General features: G+C 44.0%; 2 protein-coding genes across 5 annotated transcripts in view; both read right to left on the bottom strand.

Moving 5' to 3' along the window:
* VCL (vinculin) overlaps positions 1-18887 on the bottom strand; it is a 103391-nt gene that overhangs the window by 80116 nt on the left and 4388 nt on the right. The gene's annotated exons all lie outside the window — the stretch shown is intronic.
* Positions 13723-17487, bottom strand: LOC141991588 (uncharacterized). 2 transcript variants are annotated; one of them, XM_074959925.1, is made up of 3 exons: positions 16439-17487; positions 15593-15752; positions 13723-13858 (listed from the first exon to the last, which is right to left on the bottom strand). In XM_074959925.1, exons 1-3 carry the CDS (start codon positions 16983-16985, stop codon positions 13732-13734), a joined length of 834 nt encoding a protein of 277 aa, XP_074816026.1. In that variant the 5' UTR covers positions 16986-17487; the 3' UTR covers positions 13723-13731. The 2 variants fall into 2 exon arrangements, with proteins under 2 accessions (XP_074816026.1, XP_074816025.1); XM_074959924.1 differs by lacking the exon at positions 13723-13858 and having other exon boundaries at positions 15224-15752.

Below are 18887 nucleotides of genomic sequence, written 5' to 3'. Positions count from 1 at the left end.
GGTGGTTTTGGTCCAAAGCTGACAATTTGTGAGGCCTGTGGTGTCAAGTGCAAGTCTCTAAGTAGGAATAGAGTGGGTAAGAAGGGAAGGGTGGGAGGGAGGAACCTGAAATGGCTTCTCTTCTAGTCCCCCTCCTAGAGGGCGTTATCTAGTCAGGAGTTTCCTCTTCTTTAGAGGATCTCCTTCGGTTACTATTAATCTATCCTAAATCATGAACAGTGACAAAGGGGAAAAACATAAACCCTTGCTGTGCCCCACCCAGCCCCCCAAAAAGGTTCATTTTTCTGACCACAGCTGCACTTCTATTACTTGCCAGCCACAGTTTGGACTATTCAATAGGGCTTCTGTTTTTCAGAGTTTATTTTTGAGTGTTATATACATGTCCAAAAATTGAGGGTTTTCGGGATTCTTTGTATGTATACTGTAGTAAATAATGTACAGTCAATCCATTATGCATTATAATAGTATATATTGTAATGAGCAATGTCTCTGTACAGTTCCTTAGTGTGCTTTATCAAGGTTCTGTTTCACTACATTAAAGCACAATAGGGAACCTTTAGTGAGTGCCAGCAGGGTCTGGACAGACCAATTACCATGCAACGCATTAGTGTGCTTTAAATATCCCACCCCACAGAGTATGCATTACTGCTTTGTATAGACAAGACCTTAGATACAAGTAGCCATTTATGTTTATCTAATAAACACTGGATTTTTTTTTTAAATGTACCAGGGTGTTTTATGAGTGTTCATCAGTTAAAACTGAAAATCAGGAGCCCTACAATTAAAATATTGATGTCAGTCCAGTTGGAGTACCATCATACTTTGCTATTTTCACAACCAGAAGCTAAATGTGAAGAACAGATCATCTGCTAATGCCATCAGTGTGTCACTATTTAAAAGCTTCCCATCACCTCTTTGAAAGCTCACTGCAGGATAACACCATCCAAAAATACCAAGCACTATTCTACATGAATAGAAAGTACATTTTGTAAGACTTTACTAGCCCTAGAGAACAAAGCTTTCTACCGTTTAACTGGTGCCAAGCTGAGCTAAAGACTGCCTTGAACCAATCTGTGCCTTTTTGAACTACTAAGGAGTCAAGACAACTTTGGAATTACCATACACAATTTACTGTCTCCTATTTATCTGAACTGAAGGCTGACCCGCTGAACAGTGAAACAAGAGAATAGCTGCTGTGTCTCCACACAATTTAAACTGGCAAACACAAAGACGTTCAAGTATAAAGAAACTGTAAACCAGCCAAAGCAATATTTTGCTGTCTGAATCCTCTTACTCATCTTTCATGGTGACAGGTTTCAGAGTGTTAGCCTGTATCAGCAAAAAGAACGAGGCGTACTTGTGGCACCTTAAAGACTAACAAATTTATCTGAGCATAAGGTCTTTAAGGTGCCACAAGTACTCCTCGTTCTTTTTACTCATCTTTGTTACAGCACAATGTTTACATCAGAACACTGAGATTAACAACCACAACATTTTCTCAAATCAAACCTTGTTAGATTGTGTTATATTACCTTTTTGAACTAATTCAGTATAACAAATGTTCCCCTCCCCCTCAAAAAGCAGTACATGTGGGTATGGAATGAGAAATTTGGATCGTTCTTCCAGTGTAAGAACAAGTTCACAACCCATGAGATATTTATTAGACATTCTACTAGCTTTAAAACATTTTTTGTTCATCCACGCAGCCTATTAGCTGTTCTGTACACAGAAGTCGCAATTATTTTGAGCCCAGTGTCAAAGCTCCAATAGACATTAAAAGGAATGGGAAAAGCAACTACAACTGGAATGCTATCATGAAGCAAAAATGCTTCAATAGAAGTGATCCATAAAGGTTTATGTGCAATTCAATGTTTCTTAATTTTTTGTACTTTGCTAGAAGCATGTTCACTACAAATATTTCATAGAAAAATAAAACTGAGATAATAGAAAAAGAAAACAGTGTTCAGAGTCTGATTTCAACTAAAGTTTGTATTAAAATATAATATAATATATTTTAGCAATAATGTCAGGATGAGTATGCAATCTTCTTCTTAGCATATGTGCAATGTGCCTCAGGTGGCACATGACCAGGATTCATCACCAAATTTGGTCCTCTGGTTGGATCATTGGCTTCCCCAGCCTGGCCTGGGTACTGACGGGGAGTGCGACATGAATGCTGATCTATGCACCCCTGTATATGCAATGACAGGGAATATAGCATGCACTCAGTACAGTGTCTCTCTCAAGGAAATTGAAGCCCACATCAAACCATTTATACATATATTTTAAGAGCTTTTAAGACTGAACCATCTCTTAATTTGAAGACCAGTACATGAATCAGAATTCTCACCCTTGCCATAAAAGTTGTGATGTTTGTTGTGTGCAATACTCACACTGTTGTGATAATTCAGCCTACAACTTACCTACATGCCTCCAGCTTTCATCCAGACCACACCACATGATCTATTGTCTACAGGCAAGCTCTACGATACAACCGCATTTGCTCCAACCCCTCAGACAGAGACAAACACCTACAATACCTCTATCAAGCATTCTTACAACTACAATACCCACCTGCTGAAGCGAAGAAACAGATTGACAGAGCCAGAAGAGTACCCAGAAGTTACCTACTACAGGACAGGCCCAACAAAGAAAATAACAGAACGCCACTAGCCATCATCTTCAGCCCCCAAGTAAAACCTCTCCAACACATCGTCAAGGATCTACAACCTATCCTGAAGGATGACCCATCCTTCTCACAGATCTTGGGAGACAGGTCAGTCCTTGCTTACAGACAGCCTCCCACAACCTGAAGCAAATACTCACCTGCAACCACAGACCACACAACAAAAACACTAACCCAGGAACAGGTTGCAGAGTAGCAGCTGTGTTAGTCTGTATTCGCAAAAAGAAAAGGAGTACTTGTGGCACCTTAGAAACTAACAAATGTATTTGAGCATAAGCTTTTGTGAGCTACAGCTCACAACCCAGGAACCTATCCTTGCAACAAAGCCCACTGCCAACTGTGTCCACATATCTATTCAGGGGACACCATCACAGGGCCTAATCACATCAGCCACGCTATCAGAGGCTCGTTCACCTGCACATCTACCAATGTGATATATGCCATCATGTGCCAGCAATGCCCCTCTCCCATGTACATTGGCCAAACCGGACAGTCTCTATGTAAAAGAATAAATGGACACAAATCAGACATCAAGAATTATGACATTCAAAAACCAGTCGGAGAACACTTCAATCTCTCTGGTCACTCGATTACAGACCTAAAAGTCGCAATATTACAACAAAACAAAAAAACTTCAAAAACAGACTCCAATGAGAGACTGCTGAATTGGAATTAATTTGAAAACTGGACACCATTAATTTAGGCTTGAATAAAGACTGGGAGTGGATGTGTCATTACACAAAGTAAAACTATTTCCCCACGTTTATTTTCCCCCCCTACTGTTCCTCAGACGTTCCTGTCAACTGCTGGAAATGGCCCACCTTGATTATCACTACAAAAAGGTTTTTTTTCCTCTCCTGCTGGTAATAGCTCACCTTACCTGATCACTCTCGTTACAGTGTGTATGGTATCACCCATTGTTTCATGTTCTCTGTGTATATAAAATATTCCTACTGTATTTTCCACTGCATGCATCCGATGAAGTGAGCTGTAGCTCATGAAAGCTTATGCTCAAATAAATTTGTTAGACTCTAAGGTTCCACAAGTACTCCTTTTCTTTTTGCGGATACAGACTAACACGGCTGCTACTCTGAAATCAGCCTACAAACTTAACCCAGTTGTGAGTTTAACTGTAAAGGTTAATAAAACATCAACCCATAACAATAAATATTGATGGGGAAAGATCTGAAAGGGAGACAGAGAAACTGAATTAGTCCAAACAAAAAAGCCTACTGATATATTTCAAGGGCTGGGTCAAGATCATGTCTGGTAAACAAGAGAAGTGTGCAATGAGAAATCAATGAACCAAAACTGATGTGTTGGAAATGAGGCTACTCTGCCCATCAATTCCCCTTTTGGGGTCCTTAAGGGAAGACTTTGAAAAACTGGCTACATAACCATCATGACTGCCACCATCTCCCGGGACCCTGGACCTTCTTCATCCTAATCCTGAGAAATGTCTTGACCGGACCAGGCCAGAGAGAGGAACCCAGATGACACAGCCACCTCCACTGGCTCCAGCTAAATCCCAAATACCATCTGGAACGTGAGACTTGGTCTCTTTTCCTTCCCACTCCCATATGTCCTTTTCCTTCGCCACCTTATTTCTTCTCTTACCTATTCCTCTTCTTTTTGCTTCTGTCTAATAAGAGTCCGGCTTAGTAGGCTAAAACTGTATATTCTGTAACACTACTGCTAGCCTGTGAGCAGAAAAAAGCAACTAAAAGCAATGCCCTCAACAGCCCAATGTTGGTACAAGTTACCAGATCTTGACAAGGCTGATAGGAACGTGTGCTGTGCCTATGTTTCTCCAGCACTGAGGTTGCAAGTGAAAGTCAACAGCAAAGACAGAAGCTGTATTTTCTATCTTTGCTATTTTCTTCTCTTCCCGTGTGTGTATGGTTTTGTCTTATAGGAAACGGGATCGGACTTCAACAACAGCAACAATGATGGCTGCAGCTCATCTTACTAACTTCCCTTTTCCCCCCAAAAAAGGAGTCATTACCATCTTTTATCTAAAAGACTGTCAAACAAGGGGGGGGAGGGGAGTTTCCTTCTAAAAACTCTCACCAGCTGAAGGGAAAGGGAACAAGGGATGTTGCTGAAATGAAAGCCTAACTTAATACTTTACATTTCAAGTGCTTTAGCTGTTTTTCCTTCTTTTCTGTATCTTTAATAAAAAGTTAACACAGATTTTCAATGTTGTACTTGCCAAGGTACTAAGCAGGCTGAGGTCTCTGCATGCCAAATCCTGAACCTTGTTTAAAACACTTTTGGCCCATCTAGTCCATCTAAATCAAAAATTTGTGAACTGTTCACAGTCAGTTCCTTCACTGGTAGCAACAGAGCTGATCATCCTCTCTAAAAGCTTCCCCAAAAGCAGCTGCCAACCTCATCAACCAGGACACTTACAGTACTTTACACCTGTGGTTCTCAAACTGATTTGATTGTGCCCCAGCCCCTCCTTTGTGTCTGTAGTAGTTGATGCCTCCCACCCCACCACTCAAGTACATATACTGATAAAAAAAATAAATCAACATGCAATTCCCACTAAATGTTAAAAACAGTAAGGCATTGATTCAAACAGAGCAATTTAAGCATATAGTAATGTGTATTTTAAGTGAGATACCGATTATGGGGGTGGGAGGGGTCGCAGTATTGTCACCCTTACTTCTGCGCTACCTTCCCAGCTGGGTGGCCGGAGAGCAACAGCTGCTCGCCAGGCAACCACCTTAGAAGGCAGAAGCTCCACCAGCAGCAGCTCAGAAGTAGGGGTGGCATGGAATATACAACTGAATGAACACATCCACAAAATTTGCTCTTTATCCTCTGACCAACCTGTGAAATATGTATGATTTCTCCACGATTTAAGTAGACCCCTATTCACTGGTGTGGGTAAAATGTGCACCGTTTTTTTCCCTTAAAGCTTCTCACCCTCCCAGAATACATTCCACACACCCCAGTTTGAGAACCTCTGGTCTACACAGTATTTTGCAGACTGTGGGACCAAGCCTCCCAGCCCGAGTTGACAGACATGGGCGAGCAGGGCTGGCACTTCCACTCCAAATATAGCTGTACAGGCTGAGCTTTGAAGTTACAGCTTGGGCTGGAGCTTGGGTTCTGAACCCTAAAGGGATGGACTTCAGAGCCAGAGCTCCAGTCCAAATTGCAACTTCAAAGCACAGCTATATTTATAGCATGAGCACAAGCCTTGCTAGCCCAAGTCTACCAATCTCGAGGGCTCCAAAAAGCTGTATAGACAGACCTTAGGGGCTTCTCCATTTCCTCCCTTCACTTCCTTAGCCAGACCTTGATGACTGCATTATACACTGACACCGAGCAAAGGGTCAGCAGTCCACATGAGTAACTGTACAGGAGATGCACAAAAAGGCAAAATAAACACCAAAGGCCACAAAAAGGTCAGTCTGACTTCACAAAAGTGATACCAATTTCTTGCATGAGTTCATGCCAGGTATGAGGCCTCCCATTTGGAGGCATTAATGTTAGCTGATGTCACTAATTCCATATAGTTAGTAAAAAAAAATTATCACAGGCAAGTGAAGGCATTTGCAGGTATCTGTTTTGATAGCCATGTCCAAGGGTAATATGCCACCGACTACTACTGTACATAAAAAAGGAGAGCCTATTAGGAGCACCTTGTGAGCCCGTGGTAGCACAAAGCTTTACCGTTCAGCAGGTTAGGACAACTTACTATAACCTTTTCAAGAGCAGCACGGATCCTCATCTCAGGATGGGAGCTGACTCTGCTGATGGTAACCCTGTAGATTTCTTTAAGTTTAACAGGAGAGTATGGTTAGAGGAATGGCTCAACCTCTGACATTCCTATCCAAAACAAGAAAGATGTTTAAAGCCTTTTCATGGGTTTGCAAAGCAACTATGACTTGAGCTCATGAGAAAGGTTGAGCTAATGCAGCTGTTTCCAAGCTTTAAACCTACGGAGACTTTCGAAGTCAATTTTTGCATTGTTAAGAGTGCTGGTCACAGAGTCCAAGAGGACTCTTATGAGACTCCAGGACATCATCTATAACTGAAGGCCCTAACTTTTAAGACATGCTCGTTTATATTGTGACTCCATACATCTATACCAGCAATACATTATTTTGGACCTTGACTAGAAAGCTGAGATAATATATTCATAAGGGCAGATCCACTCCTGGGCTGATTGATATTACAGAATATTGAAGAGGTAAGAAATTATAAATGCAGTTTATACACCAAATAAATTCACTTTAATGTTTTCTTCATTCAGAGAAGCAATTTTATTGCCCAAACAAGATACTTAATTGCTCCCTAATAGGGCCTGTGCTTCTACAATTAACAATAAATGCCAGAAGAAATTATCCTTTTGCAGCAATTAAAACCCCTTGCACCAGAGTGAACTCTATATCAAAGTGGATTGCTTACCAGTGTTTAAATGAGCATGAGAGAAACTATCCATGAGTGGGGCCTTTTTTTAAACTTCATTTGTACGTCAACAGAAACATTTTAATTAGGTAGGGTAGGGTCTGTAGCTTTAAGGGGAAAAAAGTTTCCAATTCCTCAGTGGAATAATGGATTTATTTGGCTTTCTCCATCCTTATTTTGGGGCAGGGGACTGCAGGAGAAGATTAACACTGGCAACCCAGCATTAAATTTTTACAGTCCTCATGCTTCCACATGACCAAAGACTACTGTGTATTAAGGCCTTGATTCAGCAACAACTTAAGCATATGAATAGTCTCATTGACTTCAACAGGCCTTAAGCACTATACATAAATTCTTCACCAAATCAGGGCCTTAATGCATTAAAAGTCAGTTTACTCCATTTTTTCCAGTTAACTTCCCCTCCCCTTCAAAACTTTTAGTACGCTGAGTCATTTTGATGAATAAGCCCCCTATATGCTTTTGAATATTTGAAGCTTGGTAACAAAAAACCCAAGTAACTGGCTCTGCATCAACTGTGCTGCATTATAGTCTAAGGCTTGAAGCTGTCTAGCAACTGGGGCTTTGTGAAAAAAATCCATATATCTGAAACTACTAGGACATTTGAAACTGAAGCTGTTCCACATTTTAAAATGACTATCCCTAAGTCAGAGGAGAAATGACCCAAACTACCTCTCTGCATACATTCATATTTAGAAGTAGCATCTGTGGTATGACTCCAACATCATAACTGCAATGGCTATACCCCAAGAAGAATGAAATGTCAAGTTTATGGGGAAGGAAATTCACTATAAAATGAAAAAGACTTACAAATATCCACCTCAAAAGGACAAATGGTCTGAGGAAAAATGATACAGTGTTTGAGAAATATAAATTAAGTATGGGATAATGAGAAGTGAGGCTTTCTGTTCAGTGTTTGAGATAAGGCTCAGTCTATTTCTAGTTCTCTGTTCCAGCTGTCATTTCAACTATGAATGTTCTTAATATAGTGAGTGCCATACACAGTGACTCTGCACGTAATGAGGTGCATCTTAAAGAAAAGATTTACAATGGACTTCAATGCAACTGGAAGCAACCGTTTAGAAACATCACATAAAAAAGCTTTGTAACAGGAAAGGAGATGACAAGCAAGCAAATCATGTGACTATATAAAATACAGATAACATTAAACAAGATACCTATAGCTATGGTCTAGGCCAGTGGTCACCAACTGGTCGATCGCGATCTCCGGTGGCATAGTGGGGCTGCTGCTAAGGGCAGGGGAAGCAGCCCCGTGGGTGGGGAGAGGTGGGCCAGAGGGCTTGATGTGCTGCTCCTACCTGCAAGCACCGTCCCTGCAGCTCCCATTGGCTGGGAACAGGGAATTGCAGCCAATGGGAGCTGCGGGGGGCAGTGCCTGCAGAGAGGGCACATGCCCCCTGCCCCCTCCTCAGGGGCGCGTTAGCCCCTTCTGGGAGCAGGGAGCCTGCCTTAGCCTCACTGCACCACCAACCAGGAGCTGCCCCAGGTAAGTGCCGCCCATCAGGAGGCCGCACCCCAACCCCCAGCCCTGACCCCCTCCCAGAGCCAGCACCCTGGACCCCATCCTGGACCCCAACACTCTGCCCCAGCCCAGGGCCCTCTTGTGCACCCAAACTCCCTCCCAGAGCTTGCACCATGCACCACCTCCTGCACCCAACACTCCTCCCCGGCCCGGAGCCCCCTCCTGCACTCCAACCCCCTGCCCCAAGCTCAGCCCAGAGCCCCCTCCCACACTGTGAACCCCTTGGCCCCAGCCCGGAGCCCGCACCCCCTCCCGAACCCCAACCTCCCGCCCCAGTCTGGTGAACATGAGTGAGGGTGGGGGAGAGTGAGTGACGGGGGGGGGAATGGAGTGAGTGGGGTGGGGCTTCGGGGAGTGGGGCGGGGTAGATCATGGGTTGCCCTTAAGTTCAAAAAGTGATCTTGGGCATAAAAAGGTTGCCTAGACCAGTGGTCTCGACAACGTCAGATGAACTGAAGTGGATGGCCACAAAAACTCTCATTCAGAAGCAAAATGAGGGCTATGAACCTTGAAGAAGGGACTAACAGGGGAAATGGACATTTTAATATCAGACCAAATTAACACCACATTTGGAACACAAGAGAACTAGAAACATGTACCAGAGTTCACCAGAACCAACTAACATTTTTTTAACGTAAGTCTCTAGTAATTAGGTGCTACGTGGTGTTTAAAAATCTCAATATGTGTTGGCCAACATGTGTTAAAAAACACCATTTTTTCACCCAGATTACACAGTCTTCTAAAGGAGCAACTACACACTCTAAATTCCAGCCATAAGGAGAAAAACAGCTGAAAAACAAACTGCTACGTCTTGGTAAGTTGATGTAGTACACTGGTATTCTGCAGTTTCCAAGACATTCCAAACAGTTTTCTGTCCGGCCCTGCATAGTCAACTTAATAAATTCTCTTTAAAAAATTATGTAGCAAGAGCATGATGGCACTTCAAAATTTAAAAAATCCCACTCGCTTTCTACAAAGCACTACGTATCTCACGTTGACGCTCCATAAGTTATCACCAAACCACATCAATCCACACACAGTTCCTCAACCCATCAACATAACCTGGCCCTAACAACTGAACTCCCACTACAGTGGTTCAGTTATAAATTAAGTATAGGTATCTGCTTCCACAAATTGCAACAGATATGCAGCAAGCTACTGGCCACAAAAGTTGTCAGGCTGAAAATGGTCTCACCACAATACAGTAAAGTTACAGGTAAGAAATAAAATGTTTTAAAAGACAGCTTTTCAAATGACTACTCAGACTAGCTGCAAATTATAGATTTTCTGTAACATGGGTGGTATGTAGCAGTTCAGAATGCAGACAATATGCTATGTCCAGTCAATCACATTCAGGTTACCAATCATCAGTGTTCCCAATTTTTCTGCCTAGAACAAGTTGAGGAGACAATCACTAATTGTTTAGCTAACTGAAACATAGTTAAAGACAGTTACCCATAATCAAGAAATGGAAGATTCCTTTCAGAAATGATGGCAGAGAATAGTAAGAAAAGTCATAGAACATATCAACAGAACAAAAGATTATCATCCATTCAAATGAAAGACTGATTCATCTCCTTTACAGATCACTCCCAAATGATGAAAACAAGGAACTAGCTATTGATGTGTGCCGGCATTACCACAAAGCTGGTTTCTTCCTTTTTGACTATTCATCTAAAAATATCAACTTACTTGATCAAAACAGATGACCACTTGTTACAGAAAATGTCTAAAGATCACTAAATTATCAAGCAATTGCAGGTACACTGAAGAAAAACAGATGTTTTCAACCCCTTTCTTAATAGAAAACTCAAATAGACAGTTGCACCTGTAAAAGTTCTCTTCTTAAATACAATTATTAGATCATATATTTTATTTCACAAGTGTAAGCTACACAAACCTACAGTGAATTTTTTTTTATCTTCTCATTAGCTAGGCAGGACTCCTCTAGCAAGCTGTTATTTTTCATTTGACAGTAGCTTTAGGAATATAACATAATCCAGATGGGCTGGCATAAGAATTGGTTTTTTTGATCCTAGTGAGATGTTCAAGTACCAGAGATTTATCAAGGCCCTACTTTTTAAAGCACGTAAGACTGTACACCTACAAAGTTAAAAAAAGTCAAGAATATTAAGCACTGATGACCTGGAAGGCACATGCACAAGTCCTTTGTTACCCCAAAACATCTTTTGTTAAGATCCACAAAGGAGAACCTCCATTTTTAAAAAATTCTCAAGGCCTTTTCCTTGCAAAGGTAACCATTGCAAACTAATTGCTAACCCAATGAATCATCTCACTAAGTCCCTGCAAAAACCTTTAAGATTGCCTTGTGCATACTGGAGTTATAATCACACAAATCAAATAAACTGGGAGAGACAGGGGTGACAAATGGAAAATAAATTGTTTTGCAATCAACCCTCCAAACACTCATGTCATTTCTGTTTATTAACAGTGTTCAGACCTGAGCGTGCCTACTATTGCTATTTACTGTGACAATGGTTGCAGATCCCTGCTTGTGTCCCACACCAAGGCCTCTAGGCGTACATACAATATAGTTCTCACAACCCGCACTACCAATTTCTCCAGAAGCACACGAGGAAAACAGGAGACAGGGACAAGCTATAAGAACATAAGAATGGTCATACTGGGTCAGACCAAAAGTCCATCAAGCTCAGTATCCTGCCCTCTGACACTGGCCAATGGCAGGTGCCCCAAAGGAAATGAACAGACAGGTTATCATCAAGTGATCCATGGCCTGTCACCCAATCCCAGCTTCTGGCAAACAGAGGCTAGGGACACCATTCCTGCCCATCCTGGCTAATAGCCACTGATGGACTTATCTTCCATGAAGCTATCTAGCTCCCTTTTGAACCCCCATTATAGTATTGGCCTTCACAACACCCTCTGGCAAGGAGTTCCAGAGGTTGACAATGCGTTGCATGAAAAAATACTCTCGTGTTTGTTTTAAACCTGCTACCAATTAATTTCGTTTGGTGGCCCCTTGTTCTTGTATTATGAGAAGGAGTAAATAACACTGCCTTATTTACTTTCTCTATATCACTCATGATTCTATAGACCTCTATCATAGCCCCCATTAGTTGCCTCTTTTCCAAGCTGAAAAGTCCCAGTCTTATTAATCTCTCCTCATACGGAAGCCATTCCATACCCCAATCCTTTTTGTTGCTCTTTTCTGAACCTTTTCCAATTCCAATATATCTTTTCTGAGATGGGACAACCACATCTGCAAGCAGTATTCAAGGTGTGGGCGTACCATGGATTTATATAGAGGCAATAGGGTATTTTCTGTCTTATTATCTACCCTTTTCTTGATGAGTCCCAACATTCTGTTCACTTTTTTGACTGCGCTGCACATTGAGTGGATGATTTCAGAGAACTATCCACAATGACTCCAGGATCTCTTTCTTGAGTAGTAACAGCTAATTTAGACCCCATCGTTGTATATGTACAGTTAGGATTATGTTTTCCAATGTGCATTACTTTGCATTTATCAACGTTAAATTTCATCTGCCATTTTGTTGCCCAGTCCCCCAGTTTTGTGAGATCCTTTTGTAGCTCTTCGCAGTCTGCCTGGGACTTAACTATCTTGAGTAGTTTTGTATCTGCAAATTTTGTTTATCCTTTGTTTATCTCACTGTTTATCCCTTCTTCCAGATTGTTTATGAATATGTTAAATAGGACTGAGCCCAGTACAGATCCCTGGGGGACATCACTATTTCTCTTTCCATTCTGAAAACTGACTATTTATTCCTACCCTTTGTTTCCTATCTTTTAACCAGTTACCAATCCATGAGAGAACCTTCCCTCTTACACCATGACTGCTTATTTTGCTTAAGAGCCTTTGGCGAGGGACCTTGTCAAAGGCTTTCTGAAAATCTCAATACACTATATCCACTAGATCTCCTTTGTCCGCATGCTTGTTGACCCCCTCAAAGAATTCTAGTAGATTGGTGAGCATGATTTCCCTTGTCAAAAACCATGTTGGCTATTTCCCAACAAATTATGTTCATCTATTTGTCTCACAATTTTGTTCTTTACGATAGTTTCAATGAATCTGCCTGGTACTGAAGTGAGGCTTACTGGCCTGAAGTTGCCAGGGTCACCTCTGGAGCCCTTTTTAAAAATTGGCGCCACATTAGCTATCCTCCAGTCATTTGGTACAGAAGCTGATTTAAATGATAGGTTACAGATGACAGTTAGTAGTCCTGAAATTTCACATTTGAGTTCCTTCAGAACTCTTGGATGAATACCATGAGGTCCTGGAGACTTATTCCTGTTTAGTTTATGAATTTGTTCCATTTATTGAGTGGGAGTCTCACAGCCACTGTAGCTGTAGCCCTTATCGCTGCTTATTCCTGTCTGCTAAGCCCCAGCACAGAGTCTGAAAAGTTGTGACTGGGAGGGAGCCTTGTGCATCCATCAATAAGCCAAAGGAAACCGTATCTATGTACTTAATGAGACACTCCCCCCAGACACACACAGATAAGATGAAGGAGACCTCTCTGCCAGTCAGGGATAACTCCAAGAACCAAAGGGTACCCAGAATGCCCAACAACCCAGCACATATATAGAAGGGCCTGCTCCCTCACCTTCCCCCCCAAAAATAATCACAGCACACCCAGAGACCACTGTCTGCCACCATTATCAGCAAAGGTTGAAAGACAACCCACCTGCTACCACTGCTGCTCCAAGTAACAGGTGCCAGGTAGAGAGCCTCAGGCTATGGCTACATTTGCGGATGTAGAGCGCCGGGAGCTAAACCAGCCCTTGGAGACAGCAGCAGGGAAAGCGCTGCAGTGTGTTCACACTTTCAGCTGCAAGCACAGTGGCATGGCCACAGATGCGGCACTTGCAGCAGCATTCGGAGTGGTGCATTATGGGCAGCTATCCCACAGAGCACCTCTTCCCATTCTAACATTGAGGCTCGTGGGAAGTGGGAGTGGGGGGTGCTGGGCATCCTGGGTCCTGTCCCAATGCCCCGTGATGCATCACTTAGCATCCAAGCAATACCTGTGCTTCTGTCCACATTTGGTGCCATCTTTCAAAGTTTTTTGTACTGCACGCTCTGTCTTCCCTTTCGGTCTGCAGGAATGGATCCCGAACTTCTGAGGAATATGCTGACAGATCTCACCAGCAAGTCACAAACTGCAGTCGAGTTACTTCTTAAGCTACAAAGTGACAGTGAGGAGTCCAACAATGATGTCGACACACAATGCACATGACACGAGATTGCTGGTGGCATTCACGGACATGCTCACCACTGTGGAAAACCACTTTTGGACTTGGGAAACACACACTGAATGGTGGGATCACATCAGCATGCAAGTTTGGGATGAGCTCACCCCCACCCTGCAGCGCAAGGACATGAGATTGAGAGCTGCCCTGCCAGTGGAGAAGCGCATGGCGATTGTAATCTGGAAGATGGCTACTCCAGACAGCTACCAATCAGTCACTAACCAGTTCAGAGTGGGAAAGTCTACCGTTGAAATCGTGTTGATGCAAGTGTGCAGGGCCACTAATTGCATCCTGCTCAGAAGAACCGTGACCCTGGGCAATGTGCGTGACATTGTGGATGGCTTTGCACTAACAGTTTTCCCTAACTGCAAAGGTGCGATAGATGGTACACATATTCCAATTCTGGCACCAGACCACCAAGCCTCCGAGTACAGAAATCGGAAGGGGTATTTCTCTATGGGTCTCCAGGCACTTGTGGATGTTTCACGGACATTAATGCAAGCTGGTCTGAAAAGGTGCATTATGCATACATCTTTCGGAACACAGGCCTGTTCAGGAAACTGCAAGCCAGGACTTTCTTCCCAGACCAGAAGATCACTGTAGGGGAAGTCAATATGCCCACTGTGATCCTTGGAGACCCCACCTACCCTTTAATGCAATGGCTCATGAAACCATACACAGGGAACCTTGACAGCAGCAAGGAGAGGTTCAACAACAGGCTGAGCCGGTGCAGAATGACCACAAAGGGCCGCTGTGCTGTCTGTATGGGAAACTGGACCTGGCCGCTGACAATATCCCTACGGTTATAGCCACGTGCTGTACCCATCGTAACATTTGTGAAGGGAAGGGTGAAAGCTTCACTCAGACATTGGCTGCTGAGGTTGAACGCGTAGAGGCTGAATTTGAACAGCCAGAGACCAGGACTATTAGAGGGGCGCAGCATGAGGCCATAAGGATTAGGGATGCCTTGAGGGAGCAATCTGATGCTGAAAGCCACCAGTAACGTTTGGTGCCCTGCACAGGAGTGAAGTGCAGTGATTCCAATGTTAGTAGACATTTGTGTTTGCTATGAATGATGCACTGACGAGCAGCGCCTGTTGCTTCCCTAGGCTATGCTATCTTTTACTTAATGTAATAAAGAAGGTTTCCAAAACCAAAAAATTAATTTATTGAAAAGAAACACAACTGCTGGAGAAATACACATGGCATGATACATCTGTGCTGTGTGGGAGGAAGGAAGGGGGAGGGGTGGGGAGGGGTGGGGAATGGAACAATCACAGATTTGCGTATGTCCTGTTATCATATTCAGCCTTCCTATCTGGAGTGCTGTGCAACGAGTGCTGCACTTCAGGCTGGCTAAAATGCATGGTGATGGGGGTTGAGTGTAGTGCGTAAAGGTCATAGTTTGCAGGGCTGGGAGGTGAAGCTACAGGTGTTGGAGGCAGCTGGTGGTGATAAGAAACCGGATATTGGGGAAAGTAGGTTGGCAGTGACATGAGAGCACAAGGGAAAGTTTTGTGACAAGGGCTTCAGGGAGGGAGCGGGCACGGATCTGCTCCCTATGCAGTGCTATGAGTGCCTGCACTGAGTCCACTTGGCGCTCCATAATGCTTAGGAGCCACTCCATGGTTTGTTGCCGGCAATCTGCATTCTCCTGGCAGACCCACCTTTCGGTCTCCCACCACTCCTGTACTTTTTTATTTTCAGTAAAGGATTGCTGCATGACTTCATGCAGAAGGGCCTCCTTGCTTCTTCGCGGCCGCTTCTGGAGTCTTTGCAGCCTTTCAGCCGTTGATAACAAGGATGGCTGGGATCTGAAGGTTGCATCTGTAAAGCCAAAATGCAACATTTAAACAGAGGCAACATTGTTAACACTAGACAGAGCAATGATTCAGCTGAACTTCTAGACAAGCACAGTGCACACAACAGCACAAACTGCCTGTCCCAAGCCGAGCGCACATAACCCACAAGAGCCCCGAAATGGTGAGTAACCACAGGAGCAGGGGGGACTGATTGTTCCAGGGCCATACTGTCCTCTGGGGTCCTGTGCCTCGGGGAGAGCCAACAGCTGCAGGGGGCCCCTATACTCAACACTCTCCCCACATTTTCCACAGGATGGGTTCGTCCTGGAAGATATCTCGTGGCTGAGGGTGACCTGGAAAACAAGGGAAGGTCTTCTGCAACAATGAGGCTTCCGGCCTGGCCCTTATGTGGCTTGCCTGTGTGCAGCAATGGTCCCCCCGCCCCTCATGGCACAGTGGCACAGATATGTTAGCATTACTGGGACAAGGAGCTCAGTAGCTCTGCCACAGAACCTCTGCAAGCGGATTGCCCAGCTTCTGCACGAGACCTTTGATGAGATCACTGAGGCCGATTACCACAATGTGAGAGAGTACATCAATGATCTATTCTGCATCTCAGCATGCATGCAGCCCTAACTCTTCTTTCTGCAACCCTCCTCTCCTCAACAGCCTGCACCCAACAACTCCCTTCTCAAAATAAAAGCCGCTTACCAGGCACCTCATCTGCTGTTTGTTCTTCCCTAAGCACTGTCCACCGCGACTGGCTACCGTCCTCCTGGCTTGAAAACAGATCCTGGCTGCATGCATCTAGGGATGCCGGGCCATCGTCTGGCTCTGGGCCCACCTCCTCCTCCGCACCCTCGCTCCCACTTTCCTCCTCCTGCCTTGTTGCACTCTGGGCTGCCATGGCCTCTGAAGTGTGCATGGTGCTCTTCGGAGTGGAGGTGGGGTCACCCCCAAATATCTTGTCCAGCTCTTTGTAGAACGGGCAGGTCGTGGGGGCAGCACCAGAGCAGCGGTTTGCCTCCTGCACTTTGTGGTACGCATTCCGCAGCTCCTTCACTTTGACCCTGCACTGCAGTGCGTCCCGATCATGGCCCCTTTCTATCATGGCCCTTGATATCTGCCCATAGGTATCATAATTCCTGGATTTACTGGAGCACAGCTGGGACTGGACAGCTTCCTCCCCCGAAACACGGATGAGGCCCAGCACCTTACCATTGCTCCATACTGGGAATCGCCTGGCGTGTGGAGGCATGGTCACCTGGAAAGATGCACTGAGAGTACTCCACGCCTAGCTGAGCAAACAGGAAGGGGACTTTCAAAATTCCCAGAGAATTTAAAGGGTGGGTCTGACGGTTGGTCACCTGAGGGCAGGGCAGCAGACTTCAAAGTGATGACCAGAGTGGCTAGAACAGGCATTGTGGGACACTTCCTGGAGGCTGATCAGAATGTGTTAACAGACCAAGGCGTCCACACTTGCACCACAGTGCTCCAGCCAGGGTGCAGCAAGCTCATTGCTTCTTGTGGAGGTGGATTACCAGGGGCACTCCAGCCAGAATCCGGGCGCTCTACGTGCCTTGCCAGTGTGGACACCTCAGGAGTTAGAGCACCTGGGGCTGATTTAATGGGCTCCAACTTCCGAGTGTAGCCAAGCCCTCAGTGAGGTACTGGGAAAGGGAAAGCATGATGATTTGAAAAATAGTGGTCAAGAGGTTGCAAGGACTGATATAACTGAGGTAGCAGGAAGAGTGTAGAACTGATGATTTTTTGTGGGGGACAGGGCAAGAAGCAGCACTTTACCCAGAGAATGTCAGTTTTATCCAGATAATGTTATTTTTATTTTAATTATTACGGGTATATCTTAGAGTGTGGGAAAACATCTCATGAGCAGTATCAGCACCTTTCATTCTCACACACTTTCTATTCATGGAATATTCCCCTCCCCCTCGATCTCCCCAATGACAGGTATTAGTTGAAGAAGGAAGCTGTCATTTAATTCTAAAAGCCTAAAACCGTCTTTTCTGGAGTATGTGTGAACAAACACACACACACCCCTTTCGCAGATCTAAAGGCCGTGTTTACTGAAGAAAACCTCCATTGGTCTATGATTGATAATTATTTGTGACAAGAACTGGTTTAACCAATTTTAGATAATTACTCTTTTACTATGCACTATGTATAAGGGAAAAGTATTCAAATTACCACAGCTGCAGGCCAAGATATCTACAACCTCCCATGAGACATTTACTGATGAATAATAACCTTCTATGCTCATTTGGGGTTGTTGCTGAAAGGCTAAAAGATATTCCCTCAATTCTGCAAAACAATTATTTTAACTCTAAAAACAACTGTGCTTAAATACTAACAGAAATCCAGAACACAGCACAAACTAGTAGCTGAATGCACTTCTAAACAAAATTCAGTCTGAGCATACGATTTACCTACCTTAGTTTTACTAGCTCTGAAAGATACATTTACAGATTCACAGCCTAGCAATAATTCTGTGTATGTAATTATGAAGAGACCAGTCCTGGACCAAAGACTTCCCAGCACGACAGTTCACAAAGCTTATTTTTTAAACTACTTCCCAATTACTGGTAATTTTTCACAGTACTATAACTTCTCTGAAAACAGTAGATTAACTAGTGACTCAGTTTTAGAAACTCATTTTATTCATCACCATTATGCTAAACTCTGTTCAGTCAAGTTTGACCGGAGTTAGAATTTTGAACTTCATTTCACAAAGCAATTAATTCAATAGGGCTCTCAAATACACTCGCCTGCTCACCACACCAGTTACTGCTCAGTTTAAGCTTTCTGTTTTACAGTTATTAAGAGAGCCCCAAAATAAATCAAAACCCAGTGATTAAAGCAACATGAAACAAAAACCCTTACCCTGCAGCAGCAGTTCCTGTTCCTTGGGTCCCGCTCAGGTTTGGCCCAGCAGCCCAGTCATCATGATGGAGAGGTGGCTGGGCCAAACTTGGGCTGTGCTATCAACCCAGGAGCCAGGTCGCAATGCCTGGAGCGGGGAGCTGGGCCCAACTGCATACGACAGCTGCTGGGTGCATTTGGGGCAGGTTCATTCTGCAACACCACCCCCACCAAGGCCTTCCACACATAACCCACTGGAGCAGGACCCAACCCTGGATTGGTA

Source organism: Natator depressus, chromosome 7 (assembly GCF_965152275.1).
Source record: "Natator depressus isolate rNatDep1 chromosome 7, rNatDep2.hap1, whole genome shotgun sequence".
Taxonomy (NCBI): Eukaryota; Metazoa; Chordata; order Testudines; family Cheloniidae; genus Natator; species Natator depressus.
Note: the sequence above shows the minus strand (reverse complement) of the source record. Positions and strands in the feature narration are given on the sequence as shown.